This window comes from Eutrigla gurnardus (genome assembly GCF_963514095.1).
Source record: "Eutrigla gurnardus genome assembly, chromosome: 20".
Taxonomy (NCBI): domain Eukaryota; kingdom Metazoa; phylum Chordata; class Actinopteri; order Perciformes; family Triglidae; genus Eutrigla; species Eutrigla gurnardus.
This window is the reverse complement of record NC_139931.1, coordinates 21,998,860-22,017,060: the sequence shown is the minus strand read 5'-3', so window position 1 is coordinate 22,017,060 and position 18,201 is coordinate 21,998,860. Positions and strand designations below refer to the sequence as shown.

At 44.3% G+C, this 18,201-nt stretch overlaps 1 protein-coding gene across 2 annotated transcripts in view; it reads right to left on the bottom strand.

Annotated features, from left to right (window-relative positions):
- Nucleotides 1-18,201, bottom strand: part of LOC311030463 (junction plakoglobin-like) — a 202,183-nt gene that overhangs the window by 59,495 nt on the left and 124,487 nt on the right. For both annotated transcript variants that reach the window (XM_084036224.1, XM_084036225.1), the window contains exons 4-9: nt 17,138-17,391; nt 16,821-17,059; nt 10,931-11,132; nt 10,705-10,849; nt 9,624-9,727; nt 5,181-5,300 (exon numbers count right to left, since the gene is read on the bottom strand). In XM_084036224.1, the coding sequence (XP_083892350.1) occupies nt 5,181-5,300; nt 9,624-9,727; nt 10,705-10,849; nt 10,931-11,132; nt 16,821-17,059; nt 17,138-17,391 (1,064 nt within the window). The remainder of the gene's footprint in view (nt 1-5,180; nt 5,301-9,623; nt 9,728-10,704; nt 10,850-10,930; nt 11,133-16,820; nt 17,060-17,137; nt 17,392-18,201) is intronic.

Below are 18,201 nucleotides of genomic sequence, written 5' to 3'. Positions count from 1 at the left end.
TGTTTGACTGTGTTTTGTCCGATTCCTCGCCCACGACCTGTCCAGTTTGGTAAAACCTGTCAGGAGTTGCCTTCCACCGGCATAGCTCTTTCAGGGTTCATTGAGGTACACAAGCTCCCTTACCACGACAAGGTAACAGTCACAAGGGAGTTTTTTTTTTTAAGGTTTTTTTAAACGAACAGCCATTCAATTTGTCAAATAAATAGTAAGGGATCGGGAAACAAAAAATAAGATTAATAAATTAGCAGAGTTGTGGTGCTGAACGAACAGTGCCCCAAAATAATAATTGAGCAATGGCTAATACTGAATGACAATAAGGACAGATCCAGAGGCAACAGCAGCTCTGGCTGACACAGCCACAGAACCATGACAAACAGAAAGTATCTCAAACAATACTAAGGAACTAAACTGAAAATGAGCTTCACTGTTAAATATAGGCAGTGGAAGCAATGCTACAAAATAACAACTGAAAATTTCACAGTAATAGGCTGGTGACAAAGTAAAACATGATGTGCCGATGTGGCGAGGGAAAGCCGAGCCATAGGCCTACACCTGAAAACACAGAGGACAACAGGGAATAACTCTGGCAAAAGAAACATGCAAATAGGTTCTAGCAGGGGCAACTACATAGGCATGTGCAACTGAGTCCATATCTGAAGCACTTACACCTTCCAGTACATGCCTTGGTGCACCCACATTTGGTCAAGTCCTCGTCTTGTACCACCCATCCCCAGTTGGATGGGCTTGCCATTTGTGAATGTTGCTTCAATGCATGTCCCCACACATATCCAGCTTCATAAGAAGCACGTTTGGCATGTTCTTTGAGTGCTGCTTGAGTTGGTGGGATCAAATCATATTGTCTTTGCTTTCTGGCAAAGAGATTAAGCCTGGCCTTGTTCACAGTTGTGACATCGCTGGACCTGTCATACATTAGCACAACAAATCTCTCCAAAGCTTGCAGGTCACTTATCTTCAACTGCAGAGGGACATTCGCTGAGTCTTGCAAATGTTTTTGAGACCTCATCACCAGTGTTGGGAACGTTACTTTAAAAAAGTAATTAGTTATAGTTACTCACTACTTGTTCCAAAAAGTAACTGAGTTAGTAACTGAATTACTTTATAATAAAAGTAACTAGTTACCAGGGAAAGTAACTATTTGCGTTACTGTGAAAAAAAAAGTTGCTTTATGTCAAAGAATTTTGATTTTTCTGAGCAGTTTTCACAAGTCAGTTGAAATGAGTAGAACAGACAACTTTTCATCGGATTGCTCCGGACTCGCATCTCTGCTGCTTCTTCGAATTAGGGATGGCCGAAACTAAAAATATTTTTGACCGACCACCGAGCCTCATTAACCGGTTGAAACCGGTAAACTGATTAGATTAAAATGCGCTATTTAATGCGCTATTAAAAGTTGTTCATTTTACACAAAAAAGATCTTGTAATGAGATGGCAAACTGTAGTCTTGTAGTCTACTGCTATAGTCGCGTAGCGTGTAGTCTTGTGTATAATAATTGAGATTGCATTCTCCGCACCTCGCATGCGGGAATAATCAAAACTTGAGGAGAAATTATACAGTGGGAGACGCTGTGTCTATCATATATCACAAAACAGGGTCAGAGCGCACAGCATTAGACATAATGACGGCGAGACCCCGGTGCCTCCACGAGCCGCCGGGCCGTTCATCATCATCATCATCACCACCATCTTCACCATCCGCGCTCCACAGCTGCACCGGATTCCCGTCCAACACCAGAACGGCGGGACACCGGGGCCCGCGTGGCCCTCGCACGCCGCTCAGACCAGCAGCAGCCCCAACTCCGGCTCCAGCTCACGACAAGTTTGCATGTTTCTCCACGGACAACAGGCTGCCGAGACCAGGCACGAGTGGCGCGCAAGCAGAACACGATCCTGACTTTTTTTTTTAACCGACAACCGACAAATTAAATTCATAGTAAAGCACCGCATTTAACGTTCAGTAACGATAACGGCGTTGAAACGACGGAAACAGTAATTAGTTAGATTACCCCGTTACTGAAAAAATAACGGCGTTACTGTCCCATGTTTTCCAGGCAGACTTCTTTGATTTGCCATGGAAGGATGACACAATGTCACAACCACTGAAGGTATGGAAGAAGAGGATACCATGTGTTTTCTCTGGTCCTATGGCTGAAACCACCTCATGTATTGGGATCCATCCTTTGCCAAAAGTCACCCACATTTTCTCAAGGCCAAGTTGCATCAAAGAGGGCAAAACAGAAGTGGCTATGATTACAATGTCTGTGTCATTGGCATCGATCATCAGGGATTTGTGTCCTTGTTTCACTGCATGGGTATGAAGGAAGATACGTATGTCTGCCTCTTCATGACCTCTTCATCCAAATTGATCTTTTGAGGATCCAGGGGGCGGCCATCTTGAAAATAGAAATTTCAAGTGGCTGGTAGTGTTTTCTTGTCAAGAAACCTTTAGAGGCCGTCCAGACGAAGCGAAACCAACTTTTTTCTCCGTTTTGCCTTGGCGTCGTTTCAAGAAAATCCGCGTCCAGACGAATCCACTGAAAACGACTCAGCGCGCTGTAGTACATATTCCAGACCCTTATGCGGCGCTGTTTCTGCTACAAAAACGCAGAAGAAGATACGGAGCTTGACCGGATGTTTGCCATTTCTATGGCAACACTTGAGAGTTACGGCTAATCTCCGCCCGACCATCAATAAACACCCATAAGATGACAATTTGGCCCGTATAAATAATAAGCAATAAGCATCAAAAGCCGTCACCCTAAGGACCTTGACGAGGCGTTGTCACATGTTGGGATGGATTAATTAGACAAATAAATGCCTACATTCATGGGAAGTTAGCTAGCGGTTGTTTGTTAGCATCGCAATAAAGTAGCATATCTGCAAGTTTTTTCACGGAATATCGCCCCTCTCTCTCGGCTCCGTTTTTTTTTTTCATACAGCGGCCCTGATACGCCGTCATACAGACGAACAGAATATCTGCTACGAGCACGTAGGCCGCTGTTATTGTTGTTGTTAGGAGATGTCACGAGGGAAGAAGTCAGGCTCGTGGGTTGAGGAGCGGGGCAATGAAGTGAGCGTATTCGTTTTCGTTGTCTACACGAACACGAAACGGAGGGGTGCCGTTTTTTTCTTTTCCACCCTGAGAGCTGGTTTCAAAAAAGTGCGTTTTCAGGCTGCAAAAACGACGGATTCGTATGGACGGCAGTGTAAAACACACAAGACTTCTACGTTAACGCACTTAAAATGTTTTCGTGTGGACAGGCTCTTAGAGACTGCTCATACCAATTTGCATGCTTGTGTCACTAATTAACAATTATATTGCTTAACTGCTCTATTTAGGTGGTGGCTATCTTGAAAAATGGCCGCCATCTTGAAATTTCAAGTAGCTGTGGGTGGCTTATTGTCAAGTAACCCACAGAAACTGCTCATGCCAATTTCCATGCTTGTATCACCAAATAAACCATTATATCACTTAACTGTTCCACTAAGGTGTCGGCCATCTTGAAAAATGGCCGCCATCTTGAAATTTCAAATGTCTCGGACAAGTTTCTTGTCAAGTGACCCATAGAGACTGCTCATGCCAATTTTCATGCAAGTATCATCAAATGAACCATTATATCTTGGCCGTCCTATTTTTGAAGAAAAGGCTGAAAACGACATACCCAAAGTAAAATGATTACTGTTTTTGAACCCCTATGACTACAGGCACAAAGCTGAGCATTCCTGAAAGATAACCCTTTGAATTTTCTTCTGCAAGTGTCAGATTTACTCTAAGTGTTATTGACACTGAGTTACTGCAGCTCAAACATAGTGGAAATTGCAATTTGTTTGCCTCGCCTAAATTATTTTTCTTTTTGAATGAAACAAGTTAGCTGTGGCTGTTATATTTAGGCCTAAAAGTTGAATGAAGCCACAGCCACAAGCCTGACCAAAAACTGGTAGAAAGTAGATAAAAAGACACCCAAAAATGAGCTTTGCAAGTGCAGTGTTGTAGGGCAATGTCAGACGGAGCTGCATCTGGAACAAGTGTTCCAGATGAGATTATGGGTATTTTTAGGTATATAATTCTACTTTGTTTATTTCACCAGTTCTACAACTACTACTAATAAAACCAACATTTTTTTAATGTTTTTTTACATAACAGCCTTCTGTAATGAGACGCTGCATAACTATCATATCTGCAGGTCACAGTCTGACCTTTCTGAGCTGCTGCACTCTCACCCTCAAGCCCCCTCCCCCCATGTAACATACCGCTGGAATCGTAAGCTCATTGGCTATAAGACCTGTCAGTCAAAAATGTACTCCTCTGCCTATTGGCTCTCTGCCTGGGGATTCTCGTGGTTGGTCAGCCGAGAGGCAGTGAAGCACTGGCTCTCTTGATGGACAGATTGTTCAGCCAATTCGGATCGCAGAATCGTGGAAGGGGGCTTGTTTTGTCGCCAAGAAGCTGCTGTACGCGGAAATCGAAGCTTTGTTGTTCGCCCGTCATCGAAGAGCGATAACTAGCTATAAACAATATTTTGTTCAGAAACTCACAACGTCAACACATGGCGTGTTATGGATGACTACCGGAGTTAGCGTGCTCGTGGGACTAAACGAAGTGGCTACTTTTGTTTGTTGGACTCTTACCGTTCTCTGGATATAAGGATTAGCATGCTACATGTTGATTTTGGACTTCCAGACAGCTCGAAAGGTAGGGAACGCTGGTCTTGTTTCTGTGCACTCCTTGCACACATGCTGTGTTTGCTTTTGATGTGTTTTCCGTGAGCCTAAAACGGCTTACTTTGTTCGATTTGCGAGACTCGTAGCTTTCAAATGATGTGTAATATGACGCAGACGCATTTAAAATCATATGCGATTAAACGGAATGAATCGAAACTAGTGCAAAACGGCCCGCATGAGGGTCGCTGACATAACGAGAGGTTAACTGCTCCACTAAGGTGTCGGCCATCTTGAAAAATGGCCGCCATCTTGAAATTTCAAATGTCTCGGACAAGTTTCTTGTCAAGTGACCCATGGAGACTGCTCATGGCAATTTTCACGCTTGTGTCACAAATTGAAAGATTGTAGCACTTATCTGCTCCACTATTAGTGAAAGCCTCCAAGCAGAAGAGTGGCAGCAGATGTTCAACAGCAGAAATATTCCATCACGTAACAGTTACCTTGTTGCGTGAGTTATTACAGGTGAGGTTTGACAGGATACCAGTTGCACATGTCAACATGTTCACATCATCTGAGCCCAGCTGGCTGACCAATATCTGCAGCAGACCATCTAATCCATCCTATGGAGAGAGAGAGAAAACACATTTTAAAAAAAGCACAGCCTCCACATAGCAGCTTTAGTAACTAGGAGCGTCCAGATTTTCAAATCTACATCCAAAAATAATTTAAAAAACTTTCAAATTCGACCTTCAAAATTAACAATTATATTTATATTTATTTAAGAAATTAACATTCTATTACATTGAGGACGCCACCCAATTTTGTCAAAACAGGGAAACTTCAAGTGTATAATAGTCAATTAAGTCTCATAATCTCAATGTTAATAAGGAGTTCTTGGCGTACAGAGACTACATCTGCTATACAACAGAATTCCATTGAATCAATACACTTCCTGAGCAGTGCCCAAATGAAGTTCCAGGTTAAACTGGGGGGAGAACACTGACAACCCAATGAAAAAAGGATGTGTTGATCGGCACCGGCATCAGGGCCTTAAAATAGAAATGACTCTTGATCAATGAAAAATGGGAAGGGTTGAACTTTGTTTTGTGCCAGTCTGTGCTGCTGTACAAGTATCAAGTACAAGAACTATGAAGCAGACCACATCTGTGCACTCGAGCAATGTAACAGATGTGGTAGCGGTAGCAATTCAGTTTTATAATCTAAGCATTCTTTAGTAGTAGAAGTAGTAGTAGTAGCAGTAGTAATAGTAGTAGTAGTAGTAGTAGTAGTGTGGTGGGCCTGCCTGCCTAACCGCTGGAGTGAGCTGTAGGAAGAGGCAGCACCCACTCGGAATGGGCTATCTGCTGGGAGTCATTAGCTGTGTCCCAATTCAGGGTCTACAGCCTTTGGAGGCTGCATTCAAAGGCAGATTACGTCACAGAGCTGCACAAAGGCTGTCCCAATTCGTCCAAATTCGAAGGCTCCTCAAAAAGCAGCCGACAAATGCGTCCTCCTTTTCCCTGTATTCGGAGGATGCACCGCTACTATCCTTCGCGGCCTCCCATATCCCAAGATGCTTTGTTCAACCAACAATGGTGGCGAACAACGGCAGCAGCACCGGCACTGGCAGCAGTGTGTTATGTCCATGGGACATATGTAAGTGTGTGTGTGTGTGTGTGTGTGTGTGTGTGTTAACCCTCCCTGCCAGAGGGAGGTGCTGCTCCGTTGTGTGTGTTTTTCTCTCTGTCTCTGTCCAGGTGGTGATTGGTCGGGATTCCACAGGGTTCAAAAGTAGAGTTCTCAACGGGTCGGGTCTGCCCGACAAACCCAACAGGACCCACGGGTTCGGGCCGGGTTCGGGTCAAAAATATAAGCAAGTTCTGTTTCTCGTTGTAAGTTGTGTAGGCTACAGTTCGCTCCTCTCCTGCGCCCAAAGATGAATGCAGCTGAACATATAACTTTAACGATGGGTTGTGAGCCCCACTGTATTTCTAGGCTGTAAAACTGCAAACGTTTGGATTGAATACAGAGCTAACCTTAGGAGCATCATTACTGTTAATATCATTATTATATCGTACAATAATTTTGCATGTTGACATAACAGGAAATGTGCTTTACATGTCGTTTTGTTGTAGGGAGCAAGGAGCAGACGGAGGATTTTATCAAACTCCGGGGTGAGAACGACCACCTGTTCACAGGGGCCAAGAACACAAGGCCTCCGACAGCAGGAAGAAGGAAGAAGAAAGAGGAAAAGAGATGAATTGCTGGATTTGATCAGGGAGGACATGAAGTTACAGAGGGAGAACGAGGAACGGAGAGAAATAGAGAGCAGAGAGAGGATGGAGAGACTTTTTTGTTTATTGGAGAGAATGGTTGAGAGGCTTTTTTGGGGTGGGTGGATGTTTTTTTTCAGTTTGATTAAGTTCTGTGTTTATTTTGTAATTTAAATTGTCAATTAAAAATATTGTATTGTTCCATTTTCTGTTCCAAATATTGTATGTAGTTAAATTAAAATCATATAATCTTGTAACATTATCTGTTCCATTTCTTATTTATCGTTTATTAATGGGTATATTATATATATATATATTTAAAAAAAACTCTGGCTCCATCATTGTCGTCTGTCAGTTGTATTGTCTGTGTCGTCTGTCAGTTGTATTTTCTGTATTGTCGTCTGTCGTATTTTTGTTGTGACCGGTGTTTTTCCCGGGCTTGGCCGGCAGAAGTGATGACGTTGCGACGCAATCAGGAAATGCTCCGTAGGTTAGACCGTCCCATTTACCGATGGTTGACCCAGCCTTCGGAGGAGTCTCCGAAGCCGTTGCCTCCGTAGACCGCGTAGGCTGGGTCCTCCGAAGGCTGCAGCCCCTGAATTGGGACATAGCTATTGTCAATCATGGGTAGGCTACATCCACCGGCAGCGGCTGGAAACCAGGAGAAGCCCAGCTGAAGACCATCTCCAATCAAGATGCCTGGCTAGAAAGCCTGAGAAGATTCACTCCAGAGAAGGGAGGCTGCTGTCATAGCATGGTGGGCCTCTCTCAAAACAGTATCAAGCTACCCTGAAGCTTTGTTACATTGACTGGTGTATTTGGCTGTGGTGATAACTGCTCTGTTTTTTGTGTACTTTCAGAAGAGCCAGGCCAGCCAGTGAGTGGAACTGAGCCTGATACCCCAGACCGGGAGGAACATTTGTTACATTTAAACTTCTCCCTCCCCAATTCAAAATGGACTTTTGAATTTTTAACTGCACAGACTGCCTACCTCTGAGCCTCATTGCCCACATATTATGAAGAATACAGTCATATTAGATTGCTACCTAAAATTCCCATGCTTGGCAGTTTGATCCCACCCAACCAGCCCTGCCCCAACTCGCTGAACTGAACCACCGGACCAGAACATGGCTGGCAGAGGGGAATGGGCCACCTATCATGGAGAGGGTGATTCTGGACCACTGCATCAAAAGGTATGCTGCCCAGACGGCACACATATGCCAATCCAGACCCCCACTGGAAAGCCCTGTTACATGCTGGAGTATTTGAGAATCTACTAGTGATGTTTTTGGCGGTCTGTTTTACTTTTAATTTTAGTCTAGTCTTTGTCTCAAGCTATCATTTTAGTTTTTATTAGTTTTAGTCATGTTCATCCTATATTTAGTCTAGTCAAGTTTCAGTCGACTAAAAGTCTGAGCATTTTAGTCTTATTTTAGTCAGAATTGTCCATGACTATTTTAGTCTAGTTTTAGTCGACGAAAACTGTTGACATTTTAGTTTAGTTTTAGTCAAAGATTGTATTTAGCCAAACCTATTTCACAATTCAAACAAGGTTATCTTATATTATTGTTACCTTATAGACTCAAGAATGCATCCATTCCAGACACAAAAGACGCTCTGATTTGAATTTTCAACATATTATTTTACCAACCAAATATGTAATCGTCACATGACCAGCATTTTCGCATCTCGTCTAGTTTTCCTCATATAAAGGATAAAGGTTTGTTGACGACGATATTTAGTCATAATTTTCATTAACGAAAGCAACACTACCCAGATACACATTTATTACAGTATAACTGTCAAAAAATAATGCCAATAAATATTAATAATATTTATTGGCATTATTTTATACTTTATATTTTTATACTTATTTGACTCTCTTTCTCTTAAAACTGCAGCTGTTTAACTTCACGAGGGGTTACTAAAGTATTCTGATTCTGATTTCCACAGATATTTATGAACAAATATAAATAAATGTGAATGTGGTCGCAAACTACAAATAGCCTACAGATCCCGTCTAACAGGATGTAACTTTTTCTATGACTTCCTGTCAAATCTTCAAGGGCTGATGGAAATTGTCCGACTGGAGTGCAGCATTTAGGCTCCGCCTCCTGCTGCTCCGCCGGCTCTCGTCTACTTGCCAGGTGAGGCGCAGTTCACCTTGAACGAGCCTACTGATAATAACGCGACTAAACGAGACGAAACAACATTATAACATTTAGTCTCGCCTAGTTTTGGTCAACGAAAATGAAGACACATTTTAGCATAGTTTTTATTTTGTAAACCACATTTAGTCTCGTTTTTATGCGTCAATATTGCATTATACATTTAATTATCGTTATCGTCACATGACCAGCATTTTCGTTGCGTCTTGTCTCGTTTTCCTCACATGATAAACGTTCATTGACGACGATATTTCGTCATTATTTTCTGTAACGAAAGCAACACTAGAATCTACCAGTGCCAGTGTTAATAGAAAGAGACTGCAAGCTCTTTGCTGGTTATTGGAAATGCCACAATAGCTCCTGTAGAAGAGCTCTGCGACACAGTAGAACACAAAAAGACCCAAAGCCCCCAACAGGGTGCATCGCCCTTACTCTGGAAAGCAGCAGTAGTAGCAGTAGTAGCAGTTGCAGTAGTAGTAGTAGGGGTTGAATCCGTACGTACCTGTTTGGTTGCAGCATCTGACAGATTCCGGAGTGTCCACAGACAGTTCTGGATCAGACGCTGACTGGAACCTGTAAGATGTTGGCCCAAAGCCTGCATGCCACCTACACACAGATGGAAAGAAATAGATGTGTACATACATCTTCATCCAATGTCCTACAGACGTGTTTGGTGATCTCAACACATTGTCACTCCCAACTGGTCAAATATGGCAGCTTGGTCAGTGGCCCGACTATTCAATCTATGTCACTTCAGAAACAGCCCTTTGCAATTGCCTCTGACTGAAAAGCTGATTAGTGTGTGTCACGGGTGTGTGCAACTATCAACCGTGGATTCAAGCAGACAAGGAGCTCATGATGTTGCTAGGCTGTTGGATGAGGATGGAAAAAAGTGAATCCTAAACACTACTAATATCAACTTCTCATTGTCTGCTCATCAAACCAGGAAGGACGTAGTGATAAAGACATAAATAAAATGTAATAAAGCCTCTTGCCCCATTTGATGAAGTGGTGTGACTAAGCTACTGGTACTGAAAAGTTGAACTTTTATGTGCATTAAAAAATGCTACAAAATCATTCACAACAACACGTGATACAAGAGAGGAGCGCACGCCTGCTGGCCGACCAGCAACAACAAGGGTGTGGTGGGTGACACGTCTGTGTGATCGGCTCCATAGTGTCTTTTCAAAATAAACTCCCAAAGTAGATTTACTTAGTTTTCAGATTTATGTCACACAGCAAGCGTACTGTGGTTTGGGATTAAATACTATAGTATGTTTGTTCAGTAAAATAAGTATGGTAGAATTATTTAACTGAACTTTGTAACAGACCTACAGTAAATAAGTTAACTTGGTTAGTTTGATGCGTGCAAACTCCCCTCCCATCCGTCCTACAAGGATTTTGTCACTCTTCATCTTCACCACGTCAGTTGCTCTGAACATCTAATAATGTTGTGGATGTGTGTGCATTGGAGCAGTGGTAGATGGTAGGTCTCATACAGACACCAAAGGGTGAATCAGTGTCAGACGCTATTGGGCACTGACCAGCTTGCGGTATTTAACGATTTGGTGATAAAAACATACCAGCCTCTACTATCACTGGCTTGTTGCTCGGACAGACAGACAGCACTTTGAGAACGCGACTAGTGGTCCACAGGAGCTTCTCATAGTTGTAGTTCCTTGTGATGAACACCAGACCCTCTGGGCCCCCATTGGCTAGGATGATCAGCTGACAAGAAACAGGACGTAGGAAGTGTCATTGTGTAATAAATAAGTGGACACAACAAGGATGTCAAGCTCCTCTCCTCACCTTGCTCTCCTGGTTGCCGTAGGACAGAAGCTGCAAACAGTCAGTGGTGATGGCCAGGAACTTGGGGTTACTCTTTTTCAGTAAGGGAACCATCCTCTGCAGGCCATCAGCGAGACGCACCGCCATCTTGGACCCCTCTTGGTGCAGCAGCAGATTGTGGAGGGTTGTGATAGCATAAAATAAGACTGATTCTACTGGTGAACTGCGTGAGGAAACAAAGGAAGAGAGAGAAAACAAGATGTTTCATTAGAAACTAATTTCAAGGGGCATCTATGACCTTTACTGAGCTCCATCGGTCGCCAATATCTTATTCTACACAGTCTGGTCAAGAATGTGTGATTGCAAGCAGCTGGTGAAGGTATCACTTCACAACTTTTTAGCATATAATTTAACAACCAATCACCGACACAAAACCTGAAAATACCTCAAGTAATAAATAAAAAACAACATTCCTGTCTTTTGAACCTTTGACTCTTTTGGTCAGTGATCCTTTTCTTTCGATGATTTTGGCCCTGGCTCTGCTGCTCCTCTCTTCTATGCTCTTTCTTGTCAACTGGAGCTGTTGGAGCATCAAAGGTGATGCAAACAGGAAATTCTCTGTAGACCAGACAGTCTCATTTCAAAGACCACTCAGTTCGGCCTTCACTGTCTTGAATGGATGTTGCTGCTGCTGCATTGAGCAACTAATGTGTTACATAGCCTGTACGCAAGCATGCTGGAGACACTATAATAGCGTCGCTGGGATACACTAACAGTAATGAAAAAAATTCAGGACACCCAAGGTCACTTACAATGCATGAATAAATAAATTAACTCAAAAGATAAAAACAGCGAAACACTATAATAGCGTAGCCAGGGTACACTAGCAGTCAATTTTATTTCAAAAATCGGAATAACAGCAATTTTCACACTTTGCTCAATCATGGAGTGGGCCAGATTAGATTAGACCTTTTAGTGGGTCAGCTTCACACGAACAACAGGTCTTATTCCTGAAATGATATGCTATGCTAATGCTCTATGCTAACTTTATGGTTGTTATAGAACAGAGCTAGCTAGCACAACAAGTTCGAACACTGGAAGGGACAGGACTCTCTATTGTGTTAAGTGGTGTTTTATGTTCCACAATTAAAATGTTGGTGTTAGTGTTTGTAATAGGTCTATTTGGAACATGGTTTATATTAATGCTTGTCATGTTTGTACTGGTTTATGTTGTTTTTTTTATTAACATTTATACTTTTACAACGTTAACCAGCTGTTGAAATCTGGGACAAAATATGTTTCTGCACGGTGGTGTAGTGGTTAGCACTATAGCCTCACAGCAAGAGGGGCCCGGGTTCAAGTTCCTGTTAGGTTCCTTCTGTGTGGATTTTGCATGTTCTCCACATGTTAGTGTGAATTCTCTCTGGGTTCTCAAGCTTCCTCCCATAGTCCAAAGACATGCAGGATGGACCTGTCTGTCTCTACATGTCAGCCCTGTGATAGACTGGTTGCCTTTCTGTCTCTATGGTCTGGCGATCTGTCCAGGGTGTACCCTACCTTCGCCCAATATCAGCTGGGTTTGGCTCCAGGCCCCTCCTCTGTGAGCCCTTACCGGATACCATTACGATGGATGGATGGATGTATTGGGTTGGTTGGTTTGTGTTTGTGTATGTACTGTATAGCCATTTTCATGAATACTTGTATTTAGTTCTATTGACTGCTTTTTAGAAGCCAAATTAAAGCTTTACTCAACTCTAAATTATATTTAAATTTGGGTATACTGCATCTGTATATACTGTGTAAAGAAATGAGAATTTAAAAAGCATCAGACATCTAGAAATAGATTCAAAGACAGTTAACACAATGAGGGAGGAAGAGAGCAATACAACAGCCTCCAAGAGAAAAGGGGAGATACACTGTATGAATCTATTATTATCATGAAAGCAAAGCTTATCTGAGTTGATTTCATCATACCTCGATTGATTCTCAAGTCAGAAGGATGTTTTAGAAAAAGATTTTACTGGAGGAGAAAAGGGAATAATGTGACATTAATCCATCCATCCATCCATCCATCCATTTTCTTCCGCTTATCCGGGACCGGGTCGCGGGGGCAGCTGCCTGAGCAGGGACGCCCAGACTTCCCTCTCCCCGGACACTTCCCCCAGCTCCTCCGGGAGGACCCCAAGGCGTTCCCAGGCCAGCCGGGTGACATAGTCACTCCAGCGTGTCCTGGGTCTTCCTCGGGGTCTCCTCCCGGTGGGGCATGCCTGGAACACCTCCCGAGGGAGGCGTCCAGGGGGCATCCGATACAGATGCCCGAGCCACCTCAACTGGCTCCTCTCGATGTGGAGGAGCAGCGCCTCTACTCCGAGCTCCTCCCGTGTGACGGAGCTCCTCACCCTATCTCTAAGGGAGCGCCCCGCCACCCTGCAGAGGAAGCTCATTTCGGCCGCTTGTATCCGGGATCTTATTCTTTCGGTCATGACCCAAAGTTCATGACCATAGGTGAGGGTAGGAACGTAGATTGACCGGTAAATTGAGAGCTTCGCCTTTCGGCTCAGCTCTCTCTTCACCACGACGGACCGATACAACGACCGCATTACTGCAGCTGCTGCACCGATCCGCCTGTCAATCTCACGTTCCATCCTTCCCTCACTCGTGAACAAGACCCCAAGATACTTAAACTCCTCCACTTGAGGCAGGAACTCCCCCCCAACCTGGAGGGAGCAAGCCACCTTTTTCCGGTCGAGAACCATGGCCTCAGATTTGGAGATGCTAATCCTCATCCCGGCTGCTTCACACTCGGCTGCAAACCGCCCCAGGGCATGCTGGAGGTCCTGGCTCGAAGGAGCCAACAAGACCACATCGTCCGCAAAAAGCAGGGATGAAATCCAGTGGCTCCCGAACCAGATCCCCTCCGGCCCACGGCTGCGCCTAGAAATCCTGTCCATAAAAATAATGAACAGAACCGGTGACAAAGGGCAGCCCTGCCAGAGTCCAACATGCACCTGGAACAGGTCTGACTTACTGCCGGCAATGCGAACCAAGCTCCTGCTCCGGTCATACAGGGACCGAACAGCCCTTAGCAGAGGGCCCCCGGCCCCGTACTCCCGAAGTACCTCCCACAGAATGCCACGAGGGACACGGTCGAATGCCTTCTCCAAGTCCACAAAACACATGTGGACTGGTTGGGCAAACTCCCATGAACCCTCGAGCACCCTGCGGAGGGTATAGAGCTGGTCCAGTGTTCCACGGCCAGGACGAAAACCGCATTGTTCCTCCTGAATCCGAGGTTCGACTATCGGCCGAATTCTCCTCTCCAGTACCCTGGAATAGACTTTCCCGGGGAGGCTGAGAAGTGTGATCCCCGGATACACCCTCCGGTCCCCCTTTTTGAATAGAGGGACCACCACCCCGGTCTGCCAGTCCAGAGGCACTGTCCCCGACTGCCACGTGATGTTGCAGAGACGTGTCAGCCACGACAGCCCCACAACATCCAGAGACTTGAGGTACTCAGGGCGGATCTCATCCACCCCCGGTGCCTTGCCACCGGGGAGCTTCTTAACTACCTCGTGACTTCAGCCCGGGTAATGGGTGGATGAACCTCCGAGTCTCCAGCCTCTGCTTCCTCAATGGAAGACGTGTCAGTGGGATTGAGGAGATCCTCGAAGTATTCCTTCCACCGCCCGACGATATCCCCAGTCGAAGTCAGCAGCTCCCCACCTCCACCGTAAACAGTGTTGGTGGAGGGCTGCTTCCCCTTCCTGAGGCGCCGGATGGTTTCCCAGAATTTCCTCGAGGCCGACCGATAGTCCTCCTCCATGGCCTCCCCGAACTCTTCCCAGACCCGAACCTTTGCTTCAGCGACCGCCCGCGCTGCAGAACGCTTGGCCTGCCGGTACCTGTCAGCTGCCTCGGGAGTCCCCCAAGCCAACCAGGTTCGGTAGGACTCCTTCTTCAGCTTGACAGCATCCCTTACTTCCGGTGTCCACCACCGGGTTCGGGGATTGCCACCACGACACCACCACCACGACAGCTACGGCCACAGCTTCGAACAGCCGCTTCCACAATGGAAGCAGAGAACAAGGTCAATTCGGACTCAATGTCCCCAGCCTCCCTCGGGATCTGGTCAAAGCTCTCCCGGAGGTGGGAGTTGAAGACCTCCCTGACAGAGGGTTCCACCAGACGTTCCCAGCAGACCCTCACAACACGTTTAGGTCTGCCAAGTCTGTCCAGCTTCCTCCCCTGCCAGCGGATCCAACTCACCACCAGGTGGTGATCAGTTGACAGCTCAGCCCCTCTCTTCACCCGAGTGTCCAAGACATACGGCCGGAGGTCAGATGACACAACCACGAAGTCGATCATTGACCTCCGGCCTAGGGTGTCCTGGTGCCACGTGCACTGATGGACACCCTTATGCTTGAACATGGTGTTCGTTATGGACAAACCGTGACTAGCACAGAAGTCCAATAACAGAACCCCACTCGGGTTCTGATCGGGGAGGTCGTATGCCATTAATGTGTATCCTTTTCCAAACGTATAAAGTCTTCATTATGCGGGAGGTTACAGAGGCAAAGAATAAAACCAAACCACGGGAAATAAAAAGCGAGTGTGTATTAACAGTCAGAGGTGAAGGAGGACGGAGAGAGCAATGCTGCGTAAATGGAAGTCACACAAATCCAACCCGCTGCACTCTGTCAAGCTCTGTTATCTTAGATTTTCTTCTTCTGTTTTCCTTCAGTTTCTGTGCGAATTAAGCTCCGGAATCAATTATGAGTGTGAATTATCCTTCCGTGTTAAGCCTCAGTGTAAAGGATTAACTCTGCAGGCCTGCCTGGAGCTCAAAAAGGTCTGAACGTGGTGCTAACACAGAAGGCTAGCCTGTTAGCCTCATCTTTCACCCAGTCTCATTGTGAAATTGTCACAAATGAACATGTACAAACATTGTGTACATAAAAAAACACATTTTGTTGTGTTGCTGAGGATGAATATTAAGTAAATTTAATTTAATAAGGATCTTAATCTTTTTCATGGTGAACACATGGATTAAACACATCCATATGACTAGCTAACGTGAAGTGCTAGTGATATAGTGTTAAATATTGAGATAGATTACTGTAGGCTATGTGTTTGCGTGTGTGGGGGGGAGGGGGGGCAGGGTTAAGATTAAGAATAACATTAGTTTTTTGTCTAAAGCTAACCTTGGTTTTGTCGTCTAGAGCTAATGTTGGTTTTGTTGTCTAAAGCTAACGATGGTTTTGTTGTCTAAACTTAATGTTGGTTTTGGTCAATCAAATTTAATAGGGATTCTTTTTCATGGTGGACACATGAATTAAACACATCCATATGACTATCTCACGTGAAGTGAGAGTGATATAGTATTAAATATTGAGAAAGATTACTGTGTGTGTGTGTGGGGGGGGGGGGGGCGGGGTTAATGTTAAGAAAAACACATTGGTTTTGTCGTCTAAAGCTAACGTTGATTTTGTTGTCTAAATTTAATGTTGGTTTTGTCGTCTAAAGCTAACGTTGGTTCTGTTGGATAAAGCTAACATTGTTTTTGTTGTCTAAATTGAATTTTGGTTTTGTCATCTAAAGCTAATGATGGTTTTGTCGTCTAAAGCTAACATTGGTTTTGTCGTCTAAAGCTAATGTTGGTTTTGTTGTCTAAACCTAAACAAACAAAACTTCCAACTGAAAAACCATAGTTTCAAATTTGTGCTGCGGGACACAAATAAATGGAAAATGTGTGTCTATTATTTATTTATTTACTGATGGTATTGTTTTTTTAATGCAATTTATATTTCTTTCAGTGTCTTTCATGGGTGTATGTCTGTATGTGGTCTCTGAGCCCATTACCCAAGGCAAGTTTCTATCACCATGTGATTGACAATAATCAAGTTATTTCTACCTGAGCATGCGGACCAGTGCTGGTATCCCTCCGGACTTGAATATGGCCAACAGTCCCTCTTTCTGGTGCGACAAACTGTGCAGCACACTGGCTGCACAACGGGCTGTCTCCATGTCAACCGCCGTCGTCATTGCGCGCACCACGGCACTAATCATTGCTGGAGATTGCATCAGCACCCGACGACTGGCCTCCTTACGGGTCAGCTGGTTGACTATCATGGCCGCCTTGTTCACCACCACCTGGAGAGAGTATAAAAATAACTGCGTCAAATAGACAGTTAACAAAAACTCTCTGTAATTGAGTTGACAGCGACGTACCGGATCGTCATCCCCCAGCAGCTTGGTGAGCTCTGGCACCGCCCTGGTGGCCAGCTCTGCATCGTCCTGGTAGTTTATTAGATGAACTATAGCCGTCTTTAGCAGCTGGGATGGTTCAGCCAGACGTTGCACGTTGCTCTGCTGTGAAGGATCAGATTGGACCGGCATGGCCGCCTCCCCCTCCACCAGGGTCTCTGGGAACATGGCGGCCCTGACCCGCTGAGCCCGTGTTAGTGAGTACTGAGCTTCTAAATCTGTTATCAGGAGATAGAGAGAGTTTAAACATGAATGAGTTTCAACAATTTAATATAAAAACAAAAAGAGTTTCATTCTGTGTGCGTGCCGAAATGTCTGCAAGCAGAAACCAAGAGACACAAGACTGAATTAATTTGTCAAATAATGTTTAAATGTGTAATTACATTCAGGACATGAAGTTTTATTCAACATTCAGCTGACATGAGTGTTATCTGAATGTATTATTGTGTCTAATATAAATTAAATATTTTGCATTCCTTCCCCCGAGGACAAATATTGAGTTGGAATGGGCCTCAATGATCGAAATCTACTTTAAAGTGCTATAATGTGGGCTTTAAGAAAGCAGAGTCTGCCTCAGAAACAGCAGCACATACACTGGTTTAGAGGATGGTTCATTTTACAGAACCATGTGAGATGCCATTGGAAAATCTTTGGAAAAAGACAGGAACCATTTGTCAATCAAACTCTTACCAAAACCAGCAGGAGAAGAGTGAAAACATGTTTTCCACTGAGAAAAAAAAAATATATATTTTCCAACTTTTTCAGTGTCAAATGTAATATGAATATCTGAGTAACATTCTTGAAAAGCCATTTCTCGCTCACCTGACTTGCTCCCAAACAGTACTTAAAGCTTTCAAATGCAGAGCTTGATGTAGCTAATTATGGTGAAATAATTGCAGAAATTAACTGAGCAGAATAGAACCATCTGCTATTGAACCTGCAGGATGATTTTCAGACTCTAAATAGGTGGTTAAATGATATTTCCTTTTGGCCTTAGGATCTGCTATCATTAGGAGATATTTTGTAGT